Source organism: Lepidothrix coronata, unplaced genomic scaffold, assembly GCF_001604755.1.
Source record: "Lepidothrix coronata isolate B3197 unplaced genomic scaffold, Lepidothrix_coronata-1.0 Scaffold5, whole genome shotgun sequence".
Taxonomy (NCBI): domain Eukaryota; kingdom Metazoa; phylum Chordata; class Aves; order Passeriformes; family Pipridae; genus Lepidothrix; species Lepidothrix coronata.
This window is the reverse complement of record NW_016690185.1, coordinates 441,352-468,957: the sequence shown is the minus strand read 5'-3', so window position 1 is coordinate 468,957 and position 27,606 is coordinate 441,352. Positions and strand designations below refer to the sequence as shown.

At 40.6% G+C, this 27,606-nt stretch overlaps 2 protein-coding genes and 1 long non-coding RNA gene across 5 annotated transcripts in view; 2 read left to right on the top strand and 1 right to left on the bottom strand.

The window, feature by feature from the left end:
- CUNH6orf203 (chromosome unknown C6orf203 homolog) overlaps positions 1 to 148 on the bottom strand; it is a 4,265-nt gene extending 4,117 nt beyond the window's left edge. Inside the window, exon 1 of the mRNA XM_017827977.1 lies at positions 76 to 148. The gene's annotated coding sequence lies outside the window, so the exon portion shown is untranslated. The remainder of the gene's footprint in view (positions 1 to 75) is intronic.
- Positions 149 to 194: 46 nt separating this feature from the next.
- Positions 195 to 5,642, top strand: LOC108503727. 3 transcript variants are annotated; one of them, XR_001876901.1, is made up of 3 exons: positions 195 to 279; positions 4,079 to 4,196; positions 4,343 to 5,642. It is a non-coding gene; the product is annotated as an uncharacterized LOC108503727 (long non-coding RNA). The 3 variants fall into 3 exon arrangements; XR_001876900.1 differs by having other exon boundaries at positions 208 to 501; XR_001876903.1 differs by lacking the exon at positions 195 to 279 and adding an exon at positions 530 to 2,432.
- A 6,196-nt stretch (positions 5,643 to 11,838) lies between these two features.
- On the top strand, positions 11,839 to 16,470 carry CD24 (CD24 molecule). Its single transcript, XM_017830559.1, has 2 exons — positions 11,839 to 12,029; positions 14,585 to 16,470. Exons 1-2 carry the CDS (start codon positions 11,961 to 11,963, stop codon positions 14,768 to 14,770), a joined length of 255 nt encoding a protein of 84 aa, XP_017686048.1. The 5' UTR covers positions 11,839 to 11,960; the 3' UTR covers positions 14,771 to 16,470.
- The last annotated feature ends 11,136 nt before the right edge of the window (positions 16,471 to 27,606 follow it).

Below are 27,606 nucleotides of genomic sequence, written 5' to 3'. Positions count from 1 at the left end.
GGCCCCGCCACCCCGGAGCCGCGGCGCGCCCGCCCCGGCCCTGCCGAGGGGCGGCCCGGCGGGCGCGGGCCTTACCTGGATCCCACGGGCGCCTCAGGCCCCGCCGCCGCTGCCGTCCCCGCGCCGCCGCTCGCCGGCCGGAGGCGGAGCCGCCGCAGCCCGGGCTCGGCGCCCTCTGCCGGGGCCGGGGCCTGGCGGACCCGGGGTGGGACGGGGAGGGCGGGCGGCGCCGGGGCCGCTCACTTATCCGCCCTTGTGCCCATCGGTTTGGGAGTGGAGGTACCTCTCACCGGATCACAGGATGGGTCACGTTGGAAGCGACCACAGTGGGTCATCTGGTCCTACCTCCCTGCTCAAGCAGGACCATCCTAGAGCACATGGCGCAGGATTGTGATCACAGGGTTCCTGAATATCTCCAGTGAGGGAGACCTCACAGCCTCCTGAGCAACCTGTTCAGTGCACGGTCACCTGCACACTCAAGCAGTTCTTCCTCATGTTCAGGTGGAATTTCCTGTGCATCAGTTTCTGCCATTGCTTCGTGTCCTAGTGGTTGGCACCACCGAGAGGAGCCCGGCTCCATCTTCTTGGCGGCACTCCTTTAGATATTTGGCGGTGTCTCTCCTCTTCTCTTCCCCGTGCCCGCCGGTTTGGGAGCGGAGGCCGGAGGGGGTTGGCAGAAAGGCGGAGGGCGGTGGGTACCCTGCTGTTCCCTCCCCAGCCCCGGAACGGGAGGGGCTCCCCCAGGAGCCCCCTGCGCTCCAGCCTCTGCCCCCTCCTCGGCCAGGAGACCTGTCCAGCTACGGCTGCTCTCCCGCTCCACTGTGAAGCTTCCGAGCTGTTTCCCGGTTTATTTTTTCCGGTTTTCTAGGGATTTTTTCCCCCCTTTGTTTTCAGCCCCTCATGCTCCGCCCACATGCCTGAAACAGAAAACGGTGGAAATGCTAGTTTCCCGACCGCAGATCAGTTTGAAGGGCTTGGCCACCATGACAATCTGATCCCACTGTGGCCTGGGTTTCCCCTTATCTTTCTTTCCTTCACTTTACATCTCTCTCTTTCATTCCCCATCTCAATTACTGATGGTAATTCCTTCTCTTCAGTGTTCAAAAACTTGGTGCTTCTGAATGCTCTGATTGCTTAGCATTTGGGGAATTCTCTGTATCCTAACAGAATGGGTACAAAATGCAACCTTGCCAGATTGACAGCATCTTGCCCTGACGTAAATGGCTGCACAAGGTCCGGGGTAATTCTGGCAGATGAAGAAGCTCCTCGGCCTTACAGTTCTGTTTTAAAATGCTGTTGACAGATCAATCATCCCTTGGAAGATTATTAGCAAATCTGAAAAGTGATCTGTGGAGCTACTGCTGCACAACAGCTGTGCAATGAGCACATTATAAGTGATTGATTAATTTTATTTGTCATAAAATGTTTGAATGGGAGTTTTTTATCTCAGGGGTATTTTGTAATGGAGCAAGTCATTGGCAAAGCTATTTCCCCTCTCTAGAAACCTCACTGGGAAGGAAGCTGTGAATGTCTTTATGTCTTTATTTTGAATGTTCCAGTGCCCAGTTATGAGAGATTCTGACCAATTTCAATTGGGAATATAAATGCTAACTTTTTAGCACTTTCCCCCTATATGTCTTAAAATACATACTTACTGAGGGGAAAAAAAAAAGTTGATAACTTTCTTGCATTCATAGTGGCATATAGTAAGTCAGAACAGAAATTAATATCTAGAACAGTAGGGAATCCCCGAGCAGATATGTTACGTCCTCTATGGGGGAAAAAACTCCACACTGAAAATTGAACGAAAACCACTCCAAACCTAGCTTTCCATATGCCCCATTCTTTTCAGATCTCTTGAAGTTCGATTTGTCTTATGTAGGATAAAAGCCATGATCTAAAGTTGCTAAGAGCGAAGTTAGCTTACTCTTAGTAAAGAAAGGTTAATCAGGCATTATATATTTTATTGTACCTTCATATTGAAAGGCAAGGTAAAGAATGTGCCTAAAATCACTCTGTCTTTTATACTTTCAAGTATGATGATAAAGTGGCATCTTACAAAAGCAGAAATTAATTAGCCACAGAGCAAATGTGACTTGGATGTCATGAACATGCATCTGATTTATCTCATCATTGCACAACCCCAAACAGGGACGTCTTGCTTCATTTCCTCGTCCAGCTATATGGGTGACTGTTCTAGTTGTATTAGTTAGAAGGTACATCATGTTATTATGTCTCAGTCATGAAAGCAGATGCTTACCGAGCAGTTGTTTTCAGGATTCATTCAGACCAGGACCAAAGAGGAACTTCTGTGTCCCGTGGATCTTATTGTCAGATTGCCTCCATGCCACAGAGTGCAGAGGCCAGGAAACCCCTAGCACAAGATTTATACTACAGTTGTGTGAGGGCTTGGGAACTTCCAACATGACCCAGTAAGTGCATTTTTTTAATTAAAAGATGCAAAAAAAGTTAATAATCAATAATTCTTCTTTAATTATATGGAGCTGTAATTATAACCAAAACGTTCCGGCAGGGTGAAAACCTCAGTGTTAATTTTTCTCTTCTCCCAGTTTGCCATTAGATGGCAGCGAAAAGCTCCTCTCAAAGCTGCCACGGGCTCAGGCTTCCTTCACAAGAGGCTCTGCTCAGCCACAGACCGGTCATATCTATCTCTGAGAAGAATGTTCTTTAAGCTGCTTTCAGGTCATTTGATTTTTTTTTTTTTAAAATCATATGACATCTCAGCATCATACAGTCGAAAGTTTCAGCTTTGGTGAGAAGCAGTGATCATTCATCTCTGGAAGATTAGTGGTGGTCTAACTTTTATTTTTTTTAATTAGTCTGACCAAGATGTATTCTTCTTCCCAGGGCTGTTCTCTTCTTTTTTTTTTTTCCTTTTTTTACCCTTCCTGTCTAGGAAGGGTAATTCTTCTCTTGTTTATAATTTTCATGTTGTGTATTTCCATATACTCCCTATGACATTCACTCACAAGGAGACTAGTCTTTTAGGTTTGGCAACTCAGAGGGGAAATTCTCAATAGCTTTTGACCTGTATGTTGGGTTCTGTAATTGGGAATTCCCTCCCCACTGCCTAGGGTTTTTGTTGCCTTTATTTTCCTGCAAGGTCTGTCAAGAACAGACTCCCCAGGGAAGTGGTCACAGCACCAAGATTGACAGAGTTCAAGAAGCTTTTGGACAATACCCTCAGGCATAAGGTGTAACTCTTGAGGATGGTCCTGTGCAGGGCCAGGAGTTGGACTTGATCCTTATGGGTCCCTTCCAACTCGGCATATTCCGTAATTCTGTGAAGTGGCAGCAGTAGATCTGCTGACACTCATTGCATCTCAAAGTAAAGAGCACCATACTGCCATTAGAGCACTGTGAGTACCTCTGACCAACATTCTGCAATGCACATCTCGCCAGATTACTTGTCACTGCAGATTTAGCTTCAGCATTGCATTGTTGAGACTACATGCCTTTTAAGTTGCACTGTTTATTTCAAGGTGTACTGAGAAGGTAACTGGACAGTGTTTTATGCATATTTATGCTGCCTGGGAAAACACAGTGTCCCCATGTGAGCATCACCTTTAAGTTTGTCCATATTCATTTGAATAATGTGTTTCCTGACTGCTAATTTATCTCCTCCAGTATTATAACTATTGTAACTGCTTACATGCTCTCTTTTCTTAGTCCATAGTCCGGAAACAATTCCTCTAACTGGTTACTTGCATCAGGTCTGTGACTTGATAATCTTACCATCTCTTTCTCTAAAGCTCCTCTCTGAAAAATAATCTTTCATGCAGAAGAAGATCCCTTTCTAGCCCTTCCAGTGCTGTCTTTTTAGTTGACACTCTGCTCTAAACTACCCATTCTCACACATTTGCCCCATATAGTCTACTGTGCCAGTTTTTGCTACAAAACAGTATGCTTATTCTCTTTAGGATACCTTTAATGTATCCAGCCACTATATACACTGAAACTTGGCTCTGTTTCTCTCTACTTACCAAGTGTTTGTGTTGCCATTTCACCTCTTGCAATAACAACCGCGTTATGAACTTCTGTCCATTTTCTCTTGCAGCCGCATTGGCATCCTGCACAAAGAATCCCTTTCCAGAAGCAAAGCACCTTTGACTGCAGCTTACTTATTCCTTGAAAACACATCTTAGACATTAAAGATGGATAATTAATGGAGTAAGGTAAGATAGATGAGTTTCAGGTATTGTTTGGTATTTTTTTAAGTGATGGAGATATAGGCACTTGCTAAAGTAGTATTCTCTTTTTTTTTCCTATCCTTTTCACTACCTGACTAATTTGGCTCTTGGCTGCCTGCTCTCTTTTACAGTAGAAGACCACAATGAGTCATAAGAAGAAAGAATATGGAGGTGGGAAGTGCAGACTGCTCTGATTAGCACTGCAGAAGCAACAGAGGCCACCCTAATCAGTCAGAGCAGGGTGACCCACCTAAACCAGAAATACATAGCTGCTTTGCCATTGAAAACTGGTGTTACATCACTGGTTAAGCAAATGAGAGGAAAACAGTGAGTAACTTCCTTCAGTCAGTCTGGTATTAAATCCAGCTACACTAAAATTAAAGGCTCTGCAGTTCCACTGCTAATTCTTAATTTTCCCAGTTTGGTGAGAGGTTTTCAATGAGATTTGTTTGGTTGTTTCCCCCTCACTTTCTTGTTTGCCACTTCTCTAAAACATGATTTTCTTTTGTAGGAAAAGTTAATATATTGTTGCCTAAAAAGAGCTTAGAGACTTTCATTCATTTTGTAGTGAATGTGCTCAGGTTCTGCTGGTGTTGGTTGCTGCTCTAGGATTTATCTAGTTACCGCTAACAGCGGGTGGCAAATAAAAAGGAAGAGCAATCAATTAAGCAGTCATTCTTTGAACCTTATTTATTAGCCATAAAACTACATAGTCCATGAGCAAATGTTAATTAGTTTGAATTATTTGTTTATTTCTGTATTTCCTCTGTATTCTCCTCAGATTAATGACTTTAGTATTTAGGAAATAATGTTCTCTTCTCTAGTTGACAGTAAATAGTTCAATATACACACAGGAAAAAGGCTGTGCAAAGTACTTCAGCTTCCATTTTGACTAAGGAACAAAGTTGTCTTGATTAGCATTTAAAAACATTATTGCATTGGGAAAGAAAAAATGATCTGTCAGTGTCAATACACCTTTGAGATATATATATATATGTAAAGAAATAATGTAAATGAAGGTACAATAGGGAGGGATAGAGTGTCAGAATAATCATATTACTTGGTGTCGAGGCTGTCTCATCCTTTCATGGTGTCCAGCTCCAGAGGTGTAAAAGATGTGTAAATTGCACAGTGGAAGATCTGGGATGATCTGTCTCCTATGGAAGTGTGTCCTTGCAACACCAGCTGTCTAAACTCTGCGTGTTCTCATCACTGTGTGACCACCCCTGCTCCACACCTCTCCTAAGGATACCCTGTGATACAGTGTTCACCATCTAAAAGATAGATGAAGTCTGGACACTCTTAGTGACACACGATACATGCTTTCATTAGTTCATCTTTTCAAATCCTAGACTAGTCCCTTTTTCTATTGTGAAATGGGAAGAAGAGCTGATCTACCTTCTAGAATTTGGCCATTTATATACATTTTAATAATATTTGCTGTTATTTTGGCTTATAAAATAAACAGTTCCAACTTAATATCTTCCTGTTTATCAGATTTCTCGATGGTTCATTCTCATTATTTTGTTATCTCTGCCTGTCCCATACTCAAACTCGAAATTACCTAGAAAATGTTACAAAAGAATAAGCCTTTCAGGATGCTATCGAGCAGTCATGACTAGGACTGAATTCTGAAACTGAGTCCTCTGTAAGGTAGCTTCTCTTTTCATATACACAATTTTTTGATAACTGTGTGTAAAAATCTGCCCTGTCAAGTGGCAAAGAGAAGGCAGCAAATAAAGATAAATAAATAAATAAATACAAACAACAACAAAGCCACAAACAAACAATCAAAACCACAAAACCCAAAACCAAGCAAACAATAATAAAGAAAAAAGGGAACCAGAAGAATACTAGATTCAAATTGCAAGGTACAGATGTTCAACACTTCTCAAAAGAAGATAAAGGCTTCCATTGCTACCAGAAAAAAAATGCTTCATCTGCAGGGCTGAAAAGTGTCAAGGGTAGAAGAAATCCCATCAAGTCATAAACTAATGGTGGTGGTTTAAATGACTAATAAGTATGCAGAGATTTTCAGTGTATGTTTTTGTTGGGAAAGAAGCACAATGAAGTAGCAGTATAGTATGAGGATAACTAACTTTTTATCCATTGGTAAGAGAGGTAATGCAGAAAATCATATCCAGTGGGAGAAATCACAGGCTTACAGAGCTAGTGCTCAAGCTAATGGTGAGAAGAACTTGGTTGCATTACTTGCAATTACTAGTAAGTCTTATGATAGAATAAAAATCTAAGGAGATGGGAAAAGTGCTAACATTGCACTATTGCTCAAGACATGGAGTGAGATAATCTCAAAATTGCATCAGACCACAAACATTATCAAGCTGATGAAGAAAAAAAAAAAAAAAGACAAATTTCTTTCTAAGCTGCATCAGCAGAGTTGTCGAATGCTGAACTCTCACCTTAAGCAGAGTGTGCTGCTTTGGGAAACGTGGTCTAATGAAGACAGATTTGAGAGAAAACAAAGGAAAATTACAAAAATGCATAGAAATCCTGGGGAGAAAGGTTGAAGGAACTGAATCTGTTCCTCAAAATACAGGAAAATATAGTGGCAAATGTCTGAGCTCATCATCAACACTCTTGTGGTAGTCAGTGAAGAGATGTCGTCATCCTTCGGATGCGATTAATCTGTTTCTGTGTTGAAATGAGATGAATTACATCATAGAAGCACTTGTTTCCCTTCATCATCTATCAAGGATTTCCAGGGAGACTCACTTAGATGTAGATGGCTGCTGTCATGCAACCCTCCCTTTCTCCTCTCAGTGTAAAGTGCTTGATACGTTCCAGTAAACACTTTGTTACAAATCTGGTCATATTATTATCTGTGTACTTAACTGTGCAATGCGATAAATCATTACTATAAATTTGCAGCAAAGAAGACTTTGTGTTAAAAGAAATATTCTGCAAAGATAGTTTGGAAAAGTAACAGGAGTCCTGTGGGCCGTGGAATAATACTGTTCACTGATTTTTTTCTGAGAGTTGTATTTAAACTTACCTCAAATCAGAAGATGCAAAAATGACCTTTGATCAGTTTTACTTCTCCGTGTCTATAGACCTGTTATCTGACATTATGCCTCATGAGTGAAGGAAAGCCCTGTCTTGGTTTTGTCTATTCCAAGTAGCATGATCCCAAACAGTTCCTGACCATGATTCAGGGGTTGGCCCAGGCCAGGGACAACTACCTACCACAGGCAGTTTAGATTCAGCCTCCATTTTCTGGAGGCTGGGGGAATTTAATAATATCAACAGGCCTAGACATGTCAGTTGGCCTCAAGGCCAAAGAACAGGCTCTTCTGCCATTTAATTTGTTTGTATTGATGTCACCTAAGAGTTTGTTGACTTAGGGAGAAAGGTGTGCTTTCAAGCAGATCTGAAGCCACACCTAGTCGTGTAGGCTGACACCATCCCTGGAAGTCTACCCAGAAGTCAAAGGATTCATAGGCATTAAGGCAGCAACTCTTACATGTTTCTTCTTGAGATTGTTTCTGAAATCACAATTTCACTTCTGCTCAAACTTCCAGACTTATGATTCCATGGCTGGAAATCATGGCTTTGTTTACTTCCCTAACTGTATACTGCTAAGAAGCCCAATGCTTTTGGTCTCAGACTCAGAAGGGAAACAGTGGCACTGCTGGGATCCTGGTATAATGAGGCTCTGCATCATGGCAGCAAGGCCCATGTTGGAAGACACGCATAGTGGAATCCAATCAACATTTATTACCAAGTGGAGATTTACAGTACCACCAATCATGCCTTCCATTAAAAGTTCTACTAACGTAATTTTAATATCAACCCTCCACTGGAAGAGGAAATGCAATCCTCAATGTATATTCCAAGTTCTTACCCAAGACACGTGCCAAACAGCTTCGTACAGTTGTCTAAAATCAGTTTCAACCAGCCAACTCCCGTCAGTATTTCAGTCTTGTTCTGCTATGACAGTGAATGTGCAACTGTAAGGAAGGATGCTTCAAAATAGCTGGCAAATTTTGATTATATGACTGGAGCTGCTGCAAGATAGGTCCTTTCCACTAAACAAGCAAGAGAAGGGCCAGCCTAACTAATGAAAAGGTAGTGTTCCTATATATTAGAAAATACTGGCTTTTTTCTCAAGGCAAAATCAATATGCCAAAAATGGACATAAAGGAAACATATCACCTGATGATGCTAGCTTAGATCAGCATATATGGGCTAGTTGATGCATACTGCAAAGCTGGATTTCTCTCTTCAAATCTGTCCTTTGAAAAAAAAGACCAGGTTCTAATATATAAATTTGTATGTTCACAGATGGATATTAACTAAAATAACTCATAATATGACTCAGGTGAGTACTGAGAGCTGCAGTAGCATGAGCTTGAAATGGATGAAGACACTGAGATGAGCCACAGAGTATAGTAAGTTCTAATATATGAGTAGTAAGTTCTAGTCTGTGCCCAACCAAGGATAGTGAAAAGCTGGTTGGGGAGCATGGGATCTAGTGATTCTCGTTGGCAATTGATGGTCCTAAAATATTTTAGATGGATCAAGATTGGCATCTAAAAGGTAAGAGTAAATTAATGGTTAAGTCAAAATTATTTCTCATTAATTCCACATAATGTACTTATTTTGCTAAAGCTTCTTATTTTAATGCAATGTATTTAAATACATTACTTATATGTCTCTGAGACTATTTCTCTGCCTCCTTTTACAGACAATTTTTTTTTCTGCCAGTCATTTTTGCTAATCTTGTTTGCTAATGCATTACACAAAACAGCACAAGTTTCGCTTCTGTTCACTGAATTGAAAGCTGTGCCTATTGCAAAGTTCAATTAACTTAAAAGTCACTGGTGGAATATACAGAATTACATTTAACTCAAAAGATCGAGATAATTTTCTCCCTTCTCTTTGGTAAACTATATCTCAGCATGATGAAAACTAAGAGCACACTGCTATCAAAAGCTGATTGCTTGAGGGAGTATATCGTCTTTTCTAATGGAAAAATATCAGAAGTGACTTTTGGCCACCAGATAGCAGTGCTTCACTTTGTACAGTTCTCAACTCACAGTCTTCCTTGCCTTGTAAAAAAATCCATATATTTGATTCCGGTCTCTTTGCTCAGGTACATCTTTTGCAGACTTCATTATAGACTTCAGCTGGAAAAAAAAAAAAAAAAAGGTAGAGATTTTGTAATTAGGAGTGCAGGTGATTTATGTGCTCAGGAGGAATCAAGAACATTGCAGATTTCCAGAGCAGGGGAATTTGGTTGTATAAATCTAACAGAGCGTAGGCATTATAATTATAATTTTCAATGACAAAAGTTTCAAAGAAAATCTTAAGCTTAAAATATTTCTAGTGCTTCTCCCTTGCTGCCAGTACATTTCCCTATCTGCATTAGTATTTCAGAAATATTTCAGAAGGGCTTGTTTTTCACCTCAGAACACAAACTTAACGTAGTTTTATTATATCAGTAATTTATAATTTCTGCCAAATGTGTTCAAACCTCTGGATTATTCTTTATTTTTAAATAAAGGAACAGATTTTACATTACTTTTAGCAAAAAGACATCCTCATTTTCACTGAAACTTGTTAAAATGCCAAAAGTGCAATATACTATATAATAATAATAATAATAATAACAACTATCATTTGTATAATGTTGTGTTGGTTCATGTCACCTTACAAGAACTGTGCATCTTCCTAATTTGTTACAGATTCAGTTCCAGATCACAGGCAAGATGCACAGCTAAAGAGAATGGGAAAGGGCATCTGACAGTTATTCCCTCATTCTTATCTGTCCTGGGGTTGACATCAAAGTGTCTCAGCTGCCACTTTAACTTGCAAGTCAGTTATGATCCCTATGAGATCATGCAACAGCTTTATCACTTTCTTTTCCCCCAAACAAGGCAGGAGAGATAATAATGGAAACCATCCCTGTCAGCTTTACACTAGAATATTCTTTTCTTTGGCTATTTTAGAGCCCCAACTGGATTCCCTTTGTTTTACATCTCCTCCGGGGAATCTGTTGTCAGGATGGTGTGAGCCCTCACTTTACTGCTCTGATTCACGTGCCTTTCCTCGCAAGGAATTTCACCCTTGTGTAGTGTTAAGCTTGTCTATTGAATGAAAGGGTGACCTTCTCCCCTGTTTGTGATTCATTTGACTGTGACTACTAAAGCAAAGTGTTTGCAAGGAAAAGTAGTGATAAGAATGTTTTCAGCTTTGTCACCCCTCTCTTATTCTAGCTCCATTACAGTTTCCTTTTTTCTCTCCTTGTGTCTATGATCAGGACAACTCATTTTCTGATTCCCAGCTTTCAGCATATAACTAATGAATATTCTGAGGCATAAGACCCTCAATTTGATTACTGTTACCATAGTTACACTATAGATAGACTGTGCCTCTAATATTTAGGAACTGGACTCTGATTATGATCAGGGATTTATTAAAAAAAGAGGGAAATGTTACTTCAAAAGTACTTCACACAGCGTAGCTCTCAGAAGCTCTTTCATCTTGGTATAGAATAAGGATTGATATCTTGAGTGGTACAGCTTACAAATTTCCTTTATTCCTTGGGAAGAAAAAAAATATCTATAGCTTTGTCAGGCATTCTGAAACAATTAATGTGAGACTCGGTCTAGACATGTTTCCTGTGCTTTGGGACTCAGTTCTAGCAGTGCCCTTGGAAAATCTTCAAAAGCAGTCCTGCCCTTAAAGATGGCAAATGAGTTATGTAGTGCTGCACTTGGATATCCCCTCACGCTTTGTTCTGAGATGAATAAAAACTTATCCAATTTTGAAATCAGTTGATTAGTCTGAGCCAACAGGACATCTTCCTCATCTTTTAAATAGAAATAACTGCTTTGTGACAACAGAGTCAGCACATTGGTGTCTCTTTTTTGTAGTTTATAATGTGGACAAGATTGTTTTTGTTCATTTGTCTGTACACTGAGACACTTGATGGATTTGGTGAGGCATTGGCATAATATATCTTCAGTCAGTTAAGGGAGGAGATACAATATAACTATAGCATTTACTGTGCCAGAAGCTAGAACCTCACCTACGCAGAGGCTACAGCTGGAAGAATCTTCAGTTCCACTTGTTACACAGGTTTCTTTAAGGAATAATGGTAGTAACATATTCAGATCCAAAGAGTGCTTGAAATTGCAACCAGTGATCTGAGAACTAGTGGTGAGGCAGCTCTGAACAAGATGGGATCTTAAGTCCTCAACCTTTCACCCACTGCTCCCGTCACTGGAAACACTTAAGCCTCTTTTACCTTTCCTTCTCTCACTCATGGTTGGAATTTTTTTTTTTTTTAATAGAAAAAGCCTGATGTTTTTATACACATAAGCTTTTCTCGGCAGTAACTGCAGCTCAACCTCTGCAGTCCTGTGCCAGTCCCTCCATAACAGAACAAGGCGCCGTCAGCAGAGAGGAACCACCGCCTCTAAGACCCAAACGAGGGGCGGGGGGACAGAGCTCCCGGGTTTGCCAGGGCAGCCCGGGGAGGGGGAGCGGAGCCCGCAGCGGAGCAGGACAAGGGCCAACGGGGAGGCAGCGACTTGTGGGGCGGCGGACACGAAGGGCGGGGGCAGAGGTATGGGGCGGGGGCGGGGGAAGGCGGTGGCGGGGCGTCACGGAGCCCGCTCCGCTATAAAAGAGCCGGGCGCGGCAGAGCGGCGCATCCTTGGCGCTCGCAGCCACAGCGGCAGGAGGAGCAGCATCACTATCGCGGCGGGACAGCATCAGACGGGCATGGGGACGGCGCTGGCGGCGCGGCTCGGCCTGGGGCTCCTGCTCCTGGCCCTCCTCCTTCCCACGCAGGTGAGCCCCGGAGCGGCTCGACGATTCCCCTCCGCCGGCCCCCGTGCGAAACACGGGAGAGCGGTCACGCTGAGACCCCCCCTCCGCTTCCCCGCCGCGGCAGCTGCCGCGGGAGCGGCGGAGAGCCGGGTTTCTCCGGAGAGAAACTCCCGTCCGTGTGCGCCATCCCGGAGCCCGCTGTGGGTGGCGGCGGCTCCTCCGCCCCGGGGCAGTGGCGGCTTGAGAGAAGCAAGCCCGGGCAGCCCCGGCGGGGGATGGGGCGGGGATAGGATGGGCGCGGACGGGCGGCGGGGGCGAGCTCGGCGCCCTGGGATGGCGGGGGCGGTGTCGTGACTTAGCCCGGTCAAATTAAAAAAGATGAAGTGGCAGTTCGCCGCCTTTTTTTCCCATGGGATCCTCGAAGGAAAGCCGCGGAACTGAGGTGTACGCGGCGGCGGAGCGTTCATTCCCCCCGCTGATGAGAGGGAGAAAAATCTCTCCAAATCCGAGAGAGCTCCGGGAAGGCACGAGCGTTACAGCTAGAGGGCAGCGGGTCCCTGGTCTGAACCGCCCCCAACGGAGCGTGTTGGGCTTTAGGTCCGGTCCTGGGGCTCGGTTCACGGCAGGAGTGGGAGGTTTGGAGGCTCGATGCAAAGTCACCAGCATCTGGCTGCTGCGCTGGCTGAGCCTTGCCCTTGGCGCAAACGTAATGGATGCAGAAGCGATCCGCTTCTCCCTAAGGGACCAAGCCGAGCGGGGCTCCCAGAGTCCGGGTCGGCGTGTTGTTCCTAGAGACCACCTCTTCAAAAAGGTCAACAACACAGTATCAGAAATACAAACAGCAAAGGGATTGCCGGAAGGTGTTTTAATTCTCCCTCTCCCTTGGTTTGCAAAGAAAGGCATTATCCTTTTTCCGTTGGCTCAGTGGAGTTTTGCCTTTGACAGTGATGAGAGTAGGATCAGACCCCTTGGGTTACTGGTATTTATCACACTCACGTTAAGAAAATCTCCAGGGTCCCATCTACTATGATGTTGTGGAACTTGGCTATAAACCCTTTCTCTTCCACACACAAAAACAAATCCAGAAAAAAAGGTTTTCTGTTTAAAACTAAGAAAACTTTTAAAATATATAACCAAGTGTGGAATGGTTGTGGAATCTTCATAGGAAAATTCCAGGGTGGGCTGGGACTTGCCTTTTAGGTTATTAAGTCTGCAGTTCATTATTGATCACTTTCGGACTGGTTTCAACAGAAACTTCCACACAGCGATTTTTATCCTGCAGTTCTAAATTGCTTCCAGCATGGTGCTGGTTGCCAAAACCCGTAACTACCAGAAGCTTTACACCATCCTTACATTGTCTATGGTATGCTTTTTTTTAGTAGAATGTACTGAAAGAAAATTCTTATGCAATTTTCTAATAAATTTAACATTAACTTCATGGCTTCAGTATTGAGGGACAAATTTCTTTTTTTTTTTCTGCTAAAGAAAATCTGTTTTCTCAGCAGCACTAGAAATACCTGAAAATTAGGACTCCTTTGTGGAGAGTATTATTTATTAAGTGAACTTGTTTAAAAAAAAAAAAAAAAGGAAGTAGTTTTTACTTTAATTAACTCTAAGGGCTTACCAGAATGCTTTGGTATAACGCAAGTTTGCTGCCACAGAACCGAAGCCAAGCTTTCTGTACTGTGCTCATTTCTGGGGAGCAGATATGTGATTCCTGCTCTTGTTTTTCATCTTGTGTGTCACATGATTTTTTCACTGGAATAAAGGAACACTTTAGCTTATCTTTGAAAGTCTTCTTGTGCATGTATAGGAAACCTAGTGTAGGTTTTCGTTCTGTTCCTGTCATGCAGAGTTATGAGGGAAAATCAGTATTTTTTTTTTAATTTTGCTTTCTGTCAGCATTTTTAAAAACTTGCTAATATTCTGTGGTCTTCCTGCTGCACTTTTTTTTTTTTGTACGTTCTAGCATGGTGATAGGTTCTGATTTAATCAGTATGGTTTCATTGTTCTAACTTCAGCAGTTCAGTCTACCGCAGCAATGTAAGAGAGACTGAAATATTAAATCTACTCACATGAGCCCCACCTTCCTTGAAAGGAATCCACAAACCAGTCTCACAAACAGTATCAGTAGACTCTTGACCATTGTTTGCTTATTTCTGTGGCTTAGCCTGCAAAGGCAGACTGCAGTTCACGCAGTTGGTTGAAGGTCTTTCTTATCCTAAGATTAGTCTTTGTATATCTGCATAGCTCTACGTTTGCTTTGTTTATTTGTTTGTGTCTGTGTGAGGTTTTTTAAAACCTACTTATCTTCTATTTTAGAGGTTTTGATAAAGTGATAGTTGTGTAAAAACATTTAGAAAAATATTAGATTTATTTCTTTAACAAATCCCACGTGTACAATTCAAATTGTCTTTGTCCTTAACTGCACAATGAGAGACACGAGCATTTGTGTGTATTGTATCTGAGTATTGTGACTGAGTGTTGCTACACGTTATTACTAGTAATTTGTCTTGTGATTTAAAAAAAAAAAAAGGCAATAAAAACCTTTTTGTTTCCCCCTCTCCACATTCTAGATCTACTGTGATCCCGCTGGAACAAGTCCATCACCTTCAAACTATTCTTCAGCAAGTTCCACTTCTCTGTCAACTGTGACAAATTCAGTGAACAATACCACCACTCACGGACATGGAAATTCTCTTCACTCAACCACAAGTCTTTTTTTCATTCTCTCTGTTTCTCTTCTGTATTTTTGCTGTTAAGAGACTCTGGCATGGAAATGGCTACCACTCCCCACCCTGTTTCCTGAACCATCTGAGATGGCTAGGTCTTCAACCCAGCATGAGAATAAATCAGTCCAAATTCCACATCAAAACAGCTTGGTTCCACTCCATACTCAAATTAGTACCAGTCTGACCTAGAGAAGCACTCAGTATTCTGACTTTCCAAAGCTGACCAATGTGAAAAGACCAGCTTCAACAAGGAGGTAAAATGATGAGCTCTTTCACCAAATGAGTTGGAATTCTGAAAAACAAGATGGAAGCAAAAAGAGACAGTATCGACAACCCCTGATTTAAACCCTGGAAAACAAAGAAAAGCTCAAATGATTCTGTTTCTCGCACAGCCTACACAGTTATAACTCATGGGTAGTATGATATATGAAAAAGGAATGATATCAGTGGAAAGGCTTTACCTGAGATTTAATTTCTATAAATTTCATACAAGGCTGAAATAGAATACCAAATTTTTGTAAGAATCTCTTGCTTAACCTCAGTCCTAACCAAATGGTTAGCCAGGCAGGGCTAGTTTTGAAATAGCTAAAAACCCACCAGTTTTCATAAGAGTGGAATTACTTATGGTGGGAATTTGAATTTGACATTTTCTTTAAATTGTTTGTATATTAAACCATATGTGCCAGAGAAAGGAGGTGTGGAAACATTGGAAGAAGCACCAGGAGCTTTTTGTAAATGAAGTTCAGAAAAGAACAAACAAACAAAAAAATGGCAAGGGATAAATATCTCCTCTTTCCCCTGTTTCTCCTCCCAAGTTCTACAATTCGTATAATTAATTTTTGCTCCTGGAACTTTCCTTAATTATGAAGGATTTATGGAATCTTTTCAGTAATGTTCTAGTGCTGCTTTTTTTTTTTGGGGGGGGCACAAGGTAAAAAACTTACTGTTTTTTTTTTTTAAGAGTTTCAATTGTGATAGTCTACTTTAAACATGGGCTAATATTTGTGGTGGGGAGAAGGAATGGGGAGAGGAGAGCAAACCGCCAAAACAGAACAGAAATTAAATGATTAGGTGTTTAGAATATGAAGACTGGAGTCTTAATTTAATCACTGAATTTAAAAGTTATCTTTGTAAATACTACTTTTTTTTTTAAATTTTCTGAATCAAAACTGCTATACTTGCACAGATTGTTTCTGTATCATCCAACACTTTAGAGAGTAGTATCTGGTACTTGATCAAAACAAGCTTTGTTGAGGAGGTTCAACTACCTTGATGATGATACCTTGTCAGAAAGAAATTAATTATGTTGATATGATCACATGTGAGTGTACATGACCATACCACTGTCTGTAGATATTTATCTCAGTATAAGATCATGTTAAACATGAGTGGCTCTCTAATTTTTTTTTTTAATTACATTACCATCAATTCACAGTACCATATATTAATAGCAAACTAACAAATTCATGTCAATGAGTGTACATTTCCTTATGCTTATCATTTGTATTCAGTAAAATGTTAATGACTGTATTTTTGTGTTTGTATAATTATGCTTTGATTTATTAGCTACTGATTTTCATTGAAAAAATCTGTAAATAAAACAGTGGACAGGCAATGCATTCTAGATGTGCTTCCAGACACTTCTACAAAAACTTGTAACTTGCCTGCGTTAAGTGAATGAACTGTTAAGCAAGATGGTGTATGTGATTAAAAACCTCAAGGTCTAGAAATGCTGAAGTGTAACTAGTTTTATTTCTCTGGAAGGTTTAGTGGCGCTGGGAGTCTGGATTCCACTCTGAAACCAGTGACTGAGATTTGATTAATGTTTCTAGTGACTGCAATAAGTTTTCCATACTTATTACAACCTCTTCCCTTTCTAAGTATTATTATTCTTGAGGAATCCATCTGGTGCAGGTAGCTCTACTTTCATGTTAGACAAACAGTGCTTAAACAGTTTTCTTTTTGTGGCAATGAGTAATTTCCCTCACAACGGCTAAAGCTGTTTTTCAGCTTCTGGTTATCAAGTATGTGAATTTACTGCTTGAGGTTTCTGACTCCCACAAACACACTAACATACTAAGAATATCCTAATAATACAAGCTGCACCATTCTTGATAAAGGACAGAGGCTGGAAGAGGTAGGAGTTTATGCAAAACTTTGCTGAAAAGCAAAAATTAGCCAGATGAGAATTCAATAACAGATTGTCACAAACTGTAACTTTCCAAATCTGTGTCTTTGTTGTTTTTCAGGTATGCTCCTTTCTAATAACCATTAGGATATTTGATATTCTGAGTGATTATCTTCACTCCCTAAATGCGGAGAAACACATTTAGAAGCCCCTAAGCACTTAGGCATGCTGCACATGAGTCTGTGTTTGTCAGTGGGAAAGAGGCCCCTGGAGAGGCCTCCGGAGGGAATGTGGCTCGGCAGGCCTTTGCTTATGTTCCTTTACTTTTCCAGTAGGCTGAACAAAGCCAAGAAGCAGGATAAGTTTATCAAAGCTCACTGTTTGACTAAATCTTGGAATGTGCGGGGAGTATCAAAGCATATTGTTCCCTGGTTTAGCTTTTCTCCAAATGCTCCAGGAGAAAGCAATGAAGATCAATCAACCAACCTGGCTCTGTACCTTTTTTAAAAAAAACATAACATTGAAAATAGCCTCTCTCATTCTCAGGCAGAGAATGAGAAAGGCTGCAACAATTATCCTTAATTCAAATGAATTGAGGTGCTTGGCCAATTTGGTAGCACACTTTTTTTTTTTTTTTTTAAATAGAACCAGATTGCTCTTTCATAGCATTTAAGTGTATTTAAAGTCTCTCAAGTTTTTGAGTTTTCACCAGACCAGATGAGTGATTTAGAAAAATGATCTGGTAACCTTTTTTCTGTTCCATTCCATCATGGGACAATAGAATCAGTGATGAAGAAATCCATTCAGGGAAAGAGGATGTGATGGATGTAAGAAAATGGGGAAGGAGGGAAGGCAGGAGAATGGAGCCCACACATAGCACTACTATTTAATTTTTTTTAAATTACACCTATAATAACTAGAACCAACTCTCTCCTATGCCTCTCACTTTCACAAATCTGTCCAGCTGTAGTGTGTCTGGATAATGTATATTACAATGACTCTGAAACAGTTCTGCTTCTGTTTGATGCGTGGCACCGCTTTTGATGTAAACATATGCTAGCCCCATATGTCCTTTATAAAGTATAGTGTTAATATTTGAATGAAATAACCTCAAATGAGAACTTACAGTTTGTTTGCAGTTTACTGTTCCTTCCTTCACAACATCATACTCTGAATACCCTGTAAATTTTTTCAAACTTCAGTTTTCAGTTAGTTTAGAAATGCACAGTGTCTTTGAATGAACAACTTTCATTCAACAAAAATCTCCAAAAGGTGAAGTATTTTGGGCCAGATCCAATACCCAAAACTTCTACTAGCGGCTTCCTTGTTTTCAGCAAGATGCAGCCATGTCCCCCAAGCCTTTCTCCACATGTGAAAGCAGTGTGCATGGTGATGCAAAGGGATAGTCCCCCTTTCTCTGTGTGGAGATGGGACATTATTAACATCTCAATAAATGACTTTACAAATGAACTCAGGGTTAGTTTTGCAAGCCATTACCAATTCTTAACCTAATCCATCAAACACTTAGGATTTGCCTATACAATGCAAATATTCTCAAGCTAGCTGGAGACAGTAGCATACTCTCTAATGTTATTAGTACAATGTTTAATATGGAATAATTTCTCCTGAGAGTAGTTCTCACACAGCCTGTTGGCCTGTGGAAGGGCTCATGAGAACAAACATTTGCAAGGCCGGGCTCTTTGTCAAGGTCTTTCCAAGTCAGCATTTCCCTGCACTCAGGTTACACCTGGCTCAGCAGGGAGCTCACAATGACACCTTGTATTTGAAAGTGAAGATCTATATAAACGTGCATATTTTAGAGGCAATTCAGAGAGATTTGCATTTTGTGTGCATTCAGGCTTATAGGGATTTGATTTCCGATACATGACTGAAATGATTTAGGTAGCAGACTTTATCATCCAGCATCTTTATTGTAATGGATACAATTGAGAATGTTTCTTGGTTTTGCATTAAAGATAGCTTTGAAACAGGAGCTGTCAGCTCTGCCTTGTAGCAGCACAAAGCTCTTCATTCTAGAACACACACTACATTTGATGCACTCTAAAGGTCTACTGTGTCCCAACAGATGAAGGGGCTGGTTATTTTAAATCCACCAGTTTATCTACAGCAGTTTGAAGAGCAGTACTAGGCTTTCTGCCATACGTGCTTTGAGATGTGGTGTTTTCATCATTATGCAGTAGCCTCAGGAAAGATACTCGAGCCTTACTTTGGTTATCAGCCTTCGGTTTTCCAAGTGAAACCCTCAGCATCCTGCTCATGAATGCATAATTGCTCTGGTTTAGACTTCATCAAAATGTCCAGAATGAATGACCTGGAGCTGAAGAAAAAGACCTGATCAATTCTATACCACCCAATCAAAATCCTAAACTAAAAAAATCTCATCTGCGAAGGGTCATTCAGTTCTCTCTTGAATCCAGTAATACTCCCTGCAATGTATGTGCTACAAGTACATGAATAAAACATTTTCAGGCTTTTCAGAAGTGAACTGAGACTCTTTCTTTTATGCTTTCAGCTTAGCAGGAGCTATGCTTTAACAACTGATGGGCGTACAATATAAAAATTGAGCACACAGCAGAATTAAATCGTGGTAGCTTGGGTTTGCTGCATAAACTGAATGATCGCATTCAACCAAAATCTCTCTTGAATGACCTAGTGTGAAAAGTATTCTTTATGTGGCACAAATTATTAAAGGAAGCAATGCCTCTGTAAAGCAATTGTTCTGTTTCACTCTTTTCAACAACTCTGACTGAAAACACAGCATGGACTTTTTTTTTCAGATTGCTTAGTGTGCATAATCTGGATTTAAAATCTGTGTTGAAATATGTAAACTTCACATGACAAAACTGTATATTTTTTCTACTGAATTGCATAAAATGCAGATGGTTTTTGAGGGGTAAGACTGAACTTTGCATTCAGAGGAATATATACACCAGAGTACAGTAACAAATGCATATTGTGTGATTGTTTAGACTAGTAGGATTCAAAACTGACTGACTTCATACAGCTGATTATAGCAATTAGAGCCATAATAGCAAGGATTAAAAAAAACCCAATTTTAAAATGGGTAGAAACCATGTTGTGAGAATCCTGATTGTTTTAGGAGTCAGGGAGAATTCCCTCTGAAAGCAGATTACCTGGTAGCTGTTCAGTTACAAAGACAGTCTGAGGCATGTTAGTAGAATGAAAATGGACTTCATTGAATCATGAAACATGATAAACAATATAGATTTGTCGAAGTCTTTGCCTGAACACGGCAGTTTCAGTGTTTTAATGTGTAAGTACAAGGAAGTTTTTGAACAATGAGCAAGAAAAGTCCCTGGGCAGGGCTGTGGGAGTAATGCAAAGAAGTCATGGCATTATTATTCTGATAATGACATTTGCTATTATATATCTACTATATGCAATTTTTAAAATATATTTTCTAAAACTTGCTGTCATTTATTGTCTTTTTATGTTTCCATCAGTATCTTCAAAACCCTTTTTAAGGCTATTGTTGCTACTCTGATTTTATTATCTTTCCTGTTTCGGGAATTAGTAGTTGCCTCCATTCCAAAATTCTCAGACTTCCATAAGGTGTGCCCTCTCACGAAGTCCCCTCAGGAAATGAGCCAACGTGAAGCATTAGCAGGATGACAGACTTGACTCTTTTCCCCTGCTAGTCTGTGTTTTACTGAAATTAAAATATCAAACGAACATTCAGCTATTTTCAGAACACGAACTCCACAGTAATTTAGCCCTGTTAATCTGGCACTGATGTAAGCCCTCTGAACATGGTGGAGGAACCAGATGAAAGGTAAGGCATCCACACATACTCCTGCGACCTGACTGAGATGTCAGCTTTGATCCCAAAATGCATGATTCCATCTACCAGGGATTTGTGGATTTTGCTAGATGGCTGATAGGGGTCTGTGACTTAAATTAGTATTTCAGTTTGTTTACGTTTAGCAGGTCTGTTCTTACTCAGCAATGCAGGCTGACACTGTTCAACGTCTACTTCAGTCCTTTTTTCCCCCCTCCAGTCTGATATCATGCATTCCTCAGAGCAGAGGCAGTCTTTGCTGAGTGTCTGCAAAACTACTACTAAGCTTTAGGTATTAATCAGCAGGTTTTATACTGCTTTCTGTAGCAGCAGTAATTAAAGCCCAGGTCTTCAAAGGTAATTTGGTGCCTGACTTGAATTCTTATTGAGATCAGTGTCCTTGCAGGTTGTAGTCTGACTGCCTTCCATGTAAAATTAGTATATAATACTGAAGGCTTTTATAGATCTCACAGGATCTCTGCTTATTTTTCAGAGAAACAACATCTAAGCCCCTCTCTCTTCTGTTTTTCTTGCCTGCTTGTTTGCTTTATATATTATAGAACCTATGATTGCTATGGCAGAAAGAGTGTAAACACAATTCCACCAAGGTGGTGACTTTGGTACAGCTGGGTTCAGAATTGCCTGCTCTCCACAGTCTGCCTGCACTCCTGTCCCAGGCTCTCACACACAAGGGTCAGTGCCATTTCAGAGCAGCCATACTCTTTTAGCCATACTCAGAGAGAGCTGAGGGCCTCAGCTGTATGCCAGTTTTGGGCTTGAGCCAATAATTGCACTGAAGACCTGAATGATGAGTTTACACTCATTTCTGAGATGACAGGAGGAGGGGCTGAGTGAGAAGCTGATGAGCTGGGAATATGGAAAATTGCATTCTTTTTCAGCTGGACCCTTCAAATTTGATTTCCAGTAACACTGAAATACTTCTACTTATCAGCTAAGTATGGCTAATTATAGCTAAGATATTTAATTTTTATATATTCATGTTTTTATATATATATAGCAGATATAGCTAATACAGCTAATTATAGCAAATAAATTATAGCTAAGGGCCTTTTGAGATGGTCTCAGCCCTGAAGAGCTGGCAGTCTTACTTCAAAAACATACACAGCAGACGGGTAGACAAGAAAAATGTGATTCCTCATCAACTCAGCACACCCCAGCCTTTGGGATGTGAGGGCAATGGATGGCCTCTCACCTCCTCATCTCCTACCTGGAACAGGCAAGGCTTCCCTGTCATGCAAGCTGCCCTGAGGCCAGAGGGAACTGCTGGCTGTGGATAAGGAGCAGGGCAAAGGCCCCAGGTGGGATCACGGCAGCGGCTGTTGCCCTAGGGTGGAAGATGAAGTTGAGTGCAGGGAACAGCCTGGCTGTGCACCTGTGGGGAACTGGGAGCCCACAGTCATGACATGCACTTCTGAACCCCCTGTCTCATGAGCATAGCCAGCAGGTCATGAACAGGCTGAGGGAAATGATCACTACCCTTTATTCATCTCCCGTGTGAGCACATTTGCAGCACAGTGTGCAGTTTGGGGACCCAAGTGCAAGAGTAGCCTGAGAGAGGCCAGTGGAAAGACACTGTGGTGGTTTTGGTTCTAGAACATGTCAAATATGAGAAGAGGCTTGGGGAGCTCATCTTGTTCCACCAGGGAAAGGTAGGAAAAATTGGGGTTTAATTGTTGTCTTGCACTACTTACATGACAGGATGGGGCGCCAGGAAGGTTAGGGAGAGGGCCAGGAGTTGGGGCAGCAGGTAGGGGATCTGGTGGGGAAAAGGACAGCATCATGGAGGGACTCAAAAAATAAAGATATATATGAAAAATGCTTATAGCAAACCCTTCAACAGGAATCTTACAAGCTCCAAAGAAGTCCTACATCCAGTTTTGGACACTGGAATTACCGGATATGAACTGGTAAAATTCAGAGTAGAGCAAATCACAAGAGCCATAGATGCAAAAAAGTAGAAAGAGTGGAGCATATTTAGCTGCAAAAAGAGAACTAGGAAGCATAATGAAACCTGTAGGTAAAAGGCAGTTGCTGAGATATAGGGACAGAGCCTGTCCTTCCTGCGTGCTCTGAAAATAACAAGTCATGTTCCAAAGCACTGAGCTAGTTTGCTTGGGGGGAGCTTGTGGATATTTCTGAAAGCAGGTTAGACAAGCATCATTTGGTAATAGTTTAGATCTAGCTGATCATAACTTTGGGAGAGGGGAGGGCTGGAGGGCCTCTCATGGACCTTCTCTCCCCTTTGATTCTAGTATAATACTGATGATGCAATCCCAGAGCATGAAGAGTACACATTCAGAATCTCTCCACTCAAAAAAAAATTTCTGCTGTGTAAAATATCCCTTTAAACAAAATAATCAGGATTAGTAATGCCGAGTTGTTCTAGTTTCCCACTTTTGTGAGTACTGCCTCCTTGAATTTATTGCTTCAGTACTGAAAATTCAGAAGGATCCTCTGAGACTGTCAGGTGGATAACACAAACAAGCTTATATGCAGCACTTAAATGAGACTTTACTTTTCTGTGTGCCCAGTATATGGTTCCTTGTTTCCACTATGTGATAGTAATATATACAGGAAGCATCTGTTCTCAGCTGGTGGCAACAAGACTTGTAGATATCTCCAGATCCAACCCATGCCTCCAGTTAGCAAATTCCAGTAACTATGTTGTCCATTCAAGTGCTTGGAGTAGCGCTACACTGGCTATGTTTGAAAAAGGGCAAACCAGCACGGCTCCAACACAGCCCTAACCACAGGAGGTGGAAGGTGTGAAGACACGTGTCTTGCACAAACAAACATTGGTCTTCCAAGGCAAGAAGGACAAATTTCACCACGCACAGCACTCTCTGGAATAGCAGATCTGCAAAGCATGTGTCAGAAAGACTCGTGTCACCATAGCAGATGTGATCTTTTCCTCAGGTCTGCAGATAAAACTTGTGGGAGTGGGAGACTGAAGGGCAGAGCCTCCAAGGATTTGGGGGATATGGAGAAGTAGGACTGGTAGAGTCGTTTTAAGGACAAGGGTAAATAAGGAAAAACAAACAGTTTGTGTGGGTGAAAGATAATTTTAATGATGCTGCACGGTGGGGATAATGAATTGTTATCAAATCACTATTTCACTACTTTTGAAGTTAACTTTATTGCCCTTTAGTGAACAACCCCATGAACACTCAAGCTACGGGAATTCTGGTGTCTAACAGACACTTTCTGTGTGAGGTGAGCCTTTAGGAAGGCTCACTGTCTCTCACATGGGACAAGTGTATGTTGTTCCAAATTTCTTAATTAGGGTTTTTAAAGGATGCCTCTCTTTTCTCCAGGTTCTCTGTTTTCATGGGATGAGCAGGAACTTAATTCTGTTTATGACTTTCACCACTCTGTAAAAGCCTGTTGAGATGGGCCAGTGGGTTCCAACACACGAATTAAGGAAATGTGAAGATGTACATGCACCACATGGTCATGTAAGCTAACAGTTTAATCAGTTAGCCAGGCTGGAAATTATGGAAGCTTTAAATAATAAAAAAACCTATCATGCCTTTGATACCATGAGGAAGACAGTAAAGAAGAGAAAAACAAGTTCAAAGAAGTTGTTTCTTAATGTCTGTCTCCTTGAAATATGCTTCTTTATGTAACAACACTTAAATCAAACGGTGATAAGGCATTTGTCAAATGGCCCAGATTTACTGTGCTTGAAATTGGAAGAGGAGTTACTGAAATTTTAGTAAGTGCTCAGGAAACCTGGAGCTCATAATATACTATGAAAGGTTTGTTTGTTTTGTCTAATTTACATCTTTCAACCTTTCATTTTCTGTAAAAGGAGATAGAATGTGAATTACTTTTTTAACTCAGCAAAGATTCTCTGAAGGTTACTATAGTCTCTATAGTCCATTCAGCACATTCAGAATGCAAATTAGTTCCACATCAGAGTCTTTCTGTGAGGCTTTTCATTACAGGGGGACATGTAAAGCACTCGAATTTCTTTTTTAATTTCAGATAAAGGTGGATCAAAAAGTGTATAGATCTCTTTATTTGTATTTTTAAAAGTCTTTTTAATACTTTTTCCTATCAAACATGAAAAGGAAAATAGTTGCATTTCTAGGTATTTGGGGACCCCTTTGAAGCACTGAGCAAAGGAATGCTTAATACTTTGAAACTATCTATTATTGAAACTATCAATTATTTTAACATTTTTTCAGAGGCAAAACAAGATCCTCACCAGACCAGCTTTGTGTCTCGTTTTTCTTGTTCTAAGAGATTGTCTATCTTTGGTGTAATGAGAAGATCGTCAAACTAACTTAATGTTTAGCACACGATATTTTTCATCTTCAAAATGCTTTGTGAACATCAAGCAAGCATATCAACCAATGTTTCTCTAGTGAATACTTGTGTTGAATACAAGGAACAGATCATGATTTTTTGTAAAATCTCATGGGAGTCACTATACACTAGTGTTAATTTTAAACCCTTCCAAAAATTAAATACAGCAAACTAAAATAAAACCTCTTGGATTTCTAATGATAAGTAACTTTGTCTGCTGAAGGTAAATATCACTGAGGCCTGGTTTCGTAATTTTAATTCAGGTTTTGTTGAAGTCAGCCTTGAATTCTTCCGAAGCAATTGTTTTATTATTGCAACCTGTGGGGGTTGATGAAGGCTTTTGTGACTCCTCCCATTATCTTGTTCCTACTTACATTTTACTACCACTATCAGGATGCATCAACAGAGATGAAAATTCTACCTACAGTATATTCTGGGTCCTTAAAGGAAAGGCAGGGAATATACCATAAAAACCTTATTCTCTAAAGCGCTTAATCAGACAACAGGTAAAGGCTGTGGTGCTAGGAAAGATTATGTAAAGAAGAAATGGACCAGTTAATTGTTCAGTTCTTGGTATCAGATGCTGCAGGATGCTTTTTTAATAAGACTTGACTCATTAAGTATGCAGTGGTTAGAAAAATGAAAACCTTTTCATCTGAAAGGAAGAAATAACTTGGAAAACTTAAGGAAACTGCACCTGAAAGATTTCTAAGGAGTAGTGACACTGCCGCACATGTTTATATTGTTGAACTTTTGACATATTTATGTAAGCAAAAATGCAATGAGGCACAGAGGATTACAAAATGGGATATAAAGTTCTCTGATTATACTTTTTTTTTTTGTTTATGTGACCTTTCTTATTTTCTTCTTATTTTCCATTAGAAACAATCGCCTTTTGCTTTTTCATCCATTTTCTTCTCTACAGTTTTGTTCTGAATGTTAATGATTTTTTTGCCTGTGATATTCAATATCTTAATCAGTGTCTGGTCTTGACTCTGTTCAAGTTAGCCATAATACTCCCCCCTCCCAGTATTAAACTGTACGTATTTTTACGACCTATAAACTCATACCATATTATAAAGATTTGTTCCACTTCCTTTTTTACCCGTTCCCAGGATATCTTTTTTTCCCTGAAGAAATTCTTACTTTTTAAATAATTGTGTAGAATTCATCCCTTTTAAAGGGATCTGTAAAAGTTCTATTATCTTCCTCTGTTCTAAAATCATAAGTGGATAATGCAGATGTTGAAATATTCTGAAGTTATTGCATCATTACAAAAGGTCTGTAATTACATTTATTATTAATGGTTTTCATTAACAGATTCTTTGAGTTTACATTGCTCCTTTCATCCAAAAGACTTCTGGTACTACATAGTAAAACATCCATTACAGCTTAAGACATCCCTGGAAGACAAATGAGTCCTCAGACGTATCCAGATATGTGAAGAGGAGCTGAGGCAAAGACTGCTTACAAGACAGGAGCTGTGAGCTGGTGTTAGAAAGAAAAATAATTCTCATGACTTCTCTCCCTGTACATTTCAACCATCTGATTTTTTTTTTTTGGTGCAATTTTGAAAGAGCTTTATCTACATCTCACAATGTCAAAAGCATTGTTGCAGAGGGAGCAGCCTCTTTCTGCCAAGGAGAGAATGAGAGACCTGGAGGACAGGATTTCTTTGGTCAGACCCTGGACAATTGATCCCGGGGTCACAGAGGTTTGTGCTTGGCACGGTGCAGTTCTGTGTGACTCCTTTTGCTCAGCACTTGGGAGACACCACTGCCAGAAGCTGGAGGTGACACTACCTGGATATGCACCTGCATTTCCTTCGGAGTTTAAGCCCATGATACAGCCCTGCTTTGGCAGCACTCCCTGACACCCTTGAATGGATAAACACATACTGATATTACATCGAATATCACTAACCTGTGACTAGGAAAGAGAGCCAGAAATGAAGTCACTAGAATAATTGTTTCAGCTATAGTGGATATGCAATTTTTTCTTTTAATAACAGAGAGCAAAGATGTTCACAAGGTCTTGTTTGGTGCTTTTTTCCAGTGCTACCTTGGCACTGGAACTCTGAATAGCTTCCAATTAATCACAAATTTGCTGGAGCTAGAGCAAAAATCAACATCTACTGTGCTGGGGATGTCAAGTGCCTGAGCTATTTGTCATGGATGGCTTCTGCTAACGGCAGATATGGTAATGGCATAATATTTTATCTTACAAATAACCAGAAGTTTGCATTGATCCATGGGAGTACGAGGGAAGGGAAAGTTACCTATTAGATACTACACCTCACTAATGGACAGATTAAGCTTCTGTCCATAGTACTTCCTTGTAGTACAGAGACTTTTTTTGGTCTTTTGTTTTGTTTTTTGGGGGGTTTTGTTTTTGGGTTTTTTTTTTAGTTGGGTTAGCCTTTTTGTGGGTTTGGGTTTTCTTTGGTTTGATTTGGTTTGGTTTGGGTTTTGGTTGAGTTTTGGGGTTCTTTTATATTTGCATGAGTGATATCCTGGATGATAGCAAGAATTCAGGCACTGACACCTGAACTAAGGACATAAAATACTTCATTTGGTGCACAGTTGC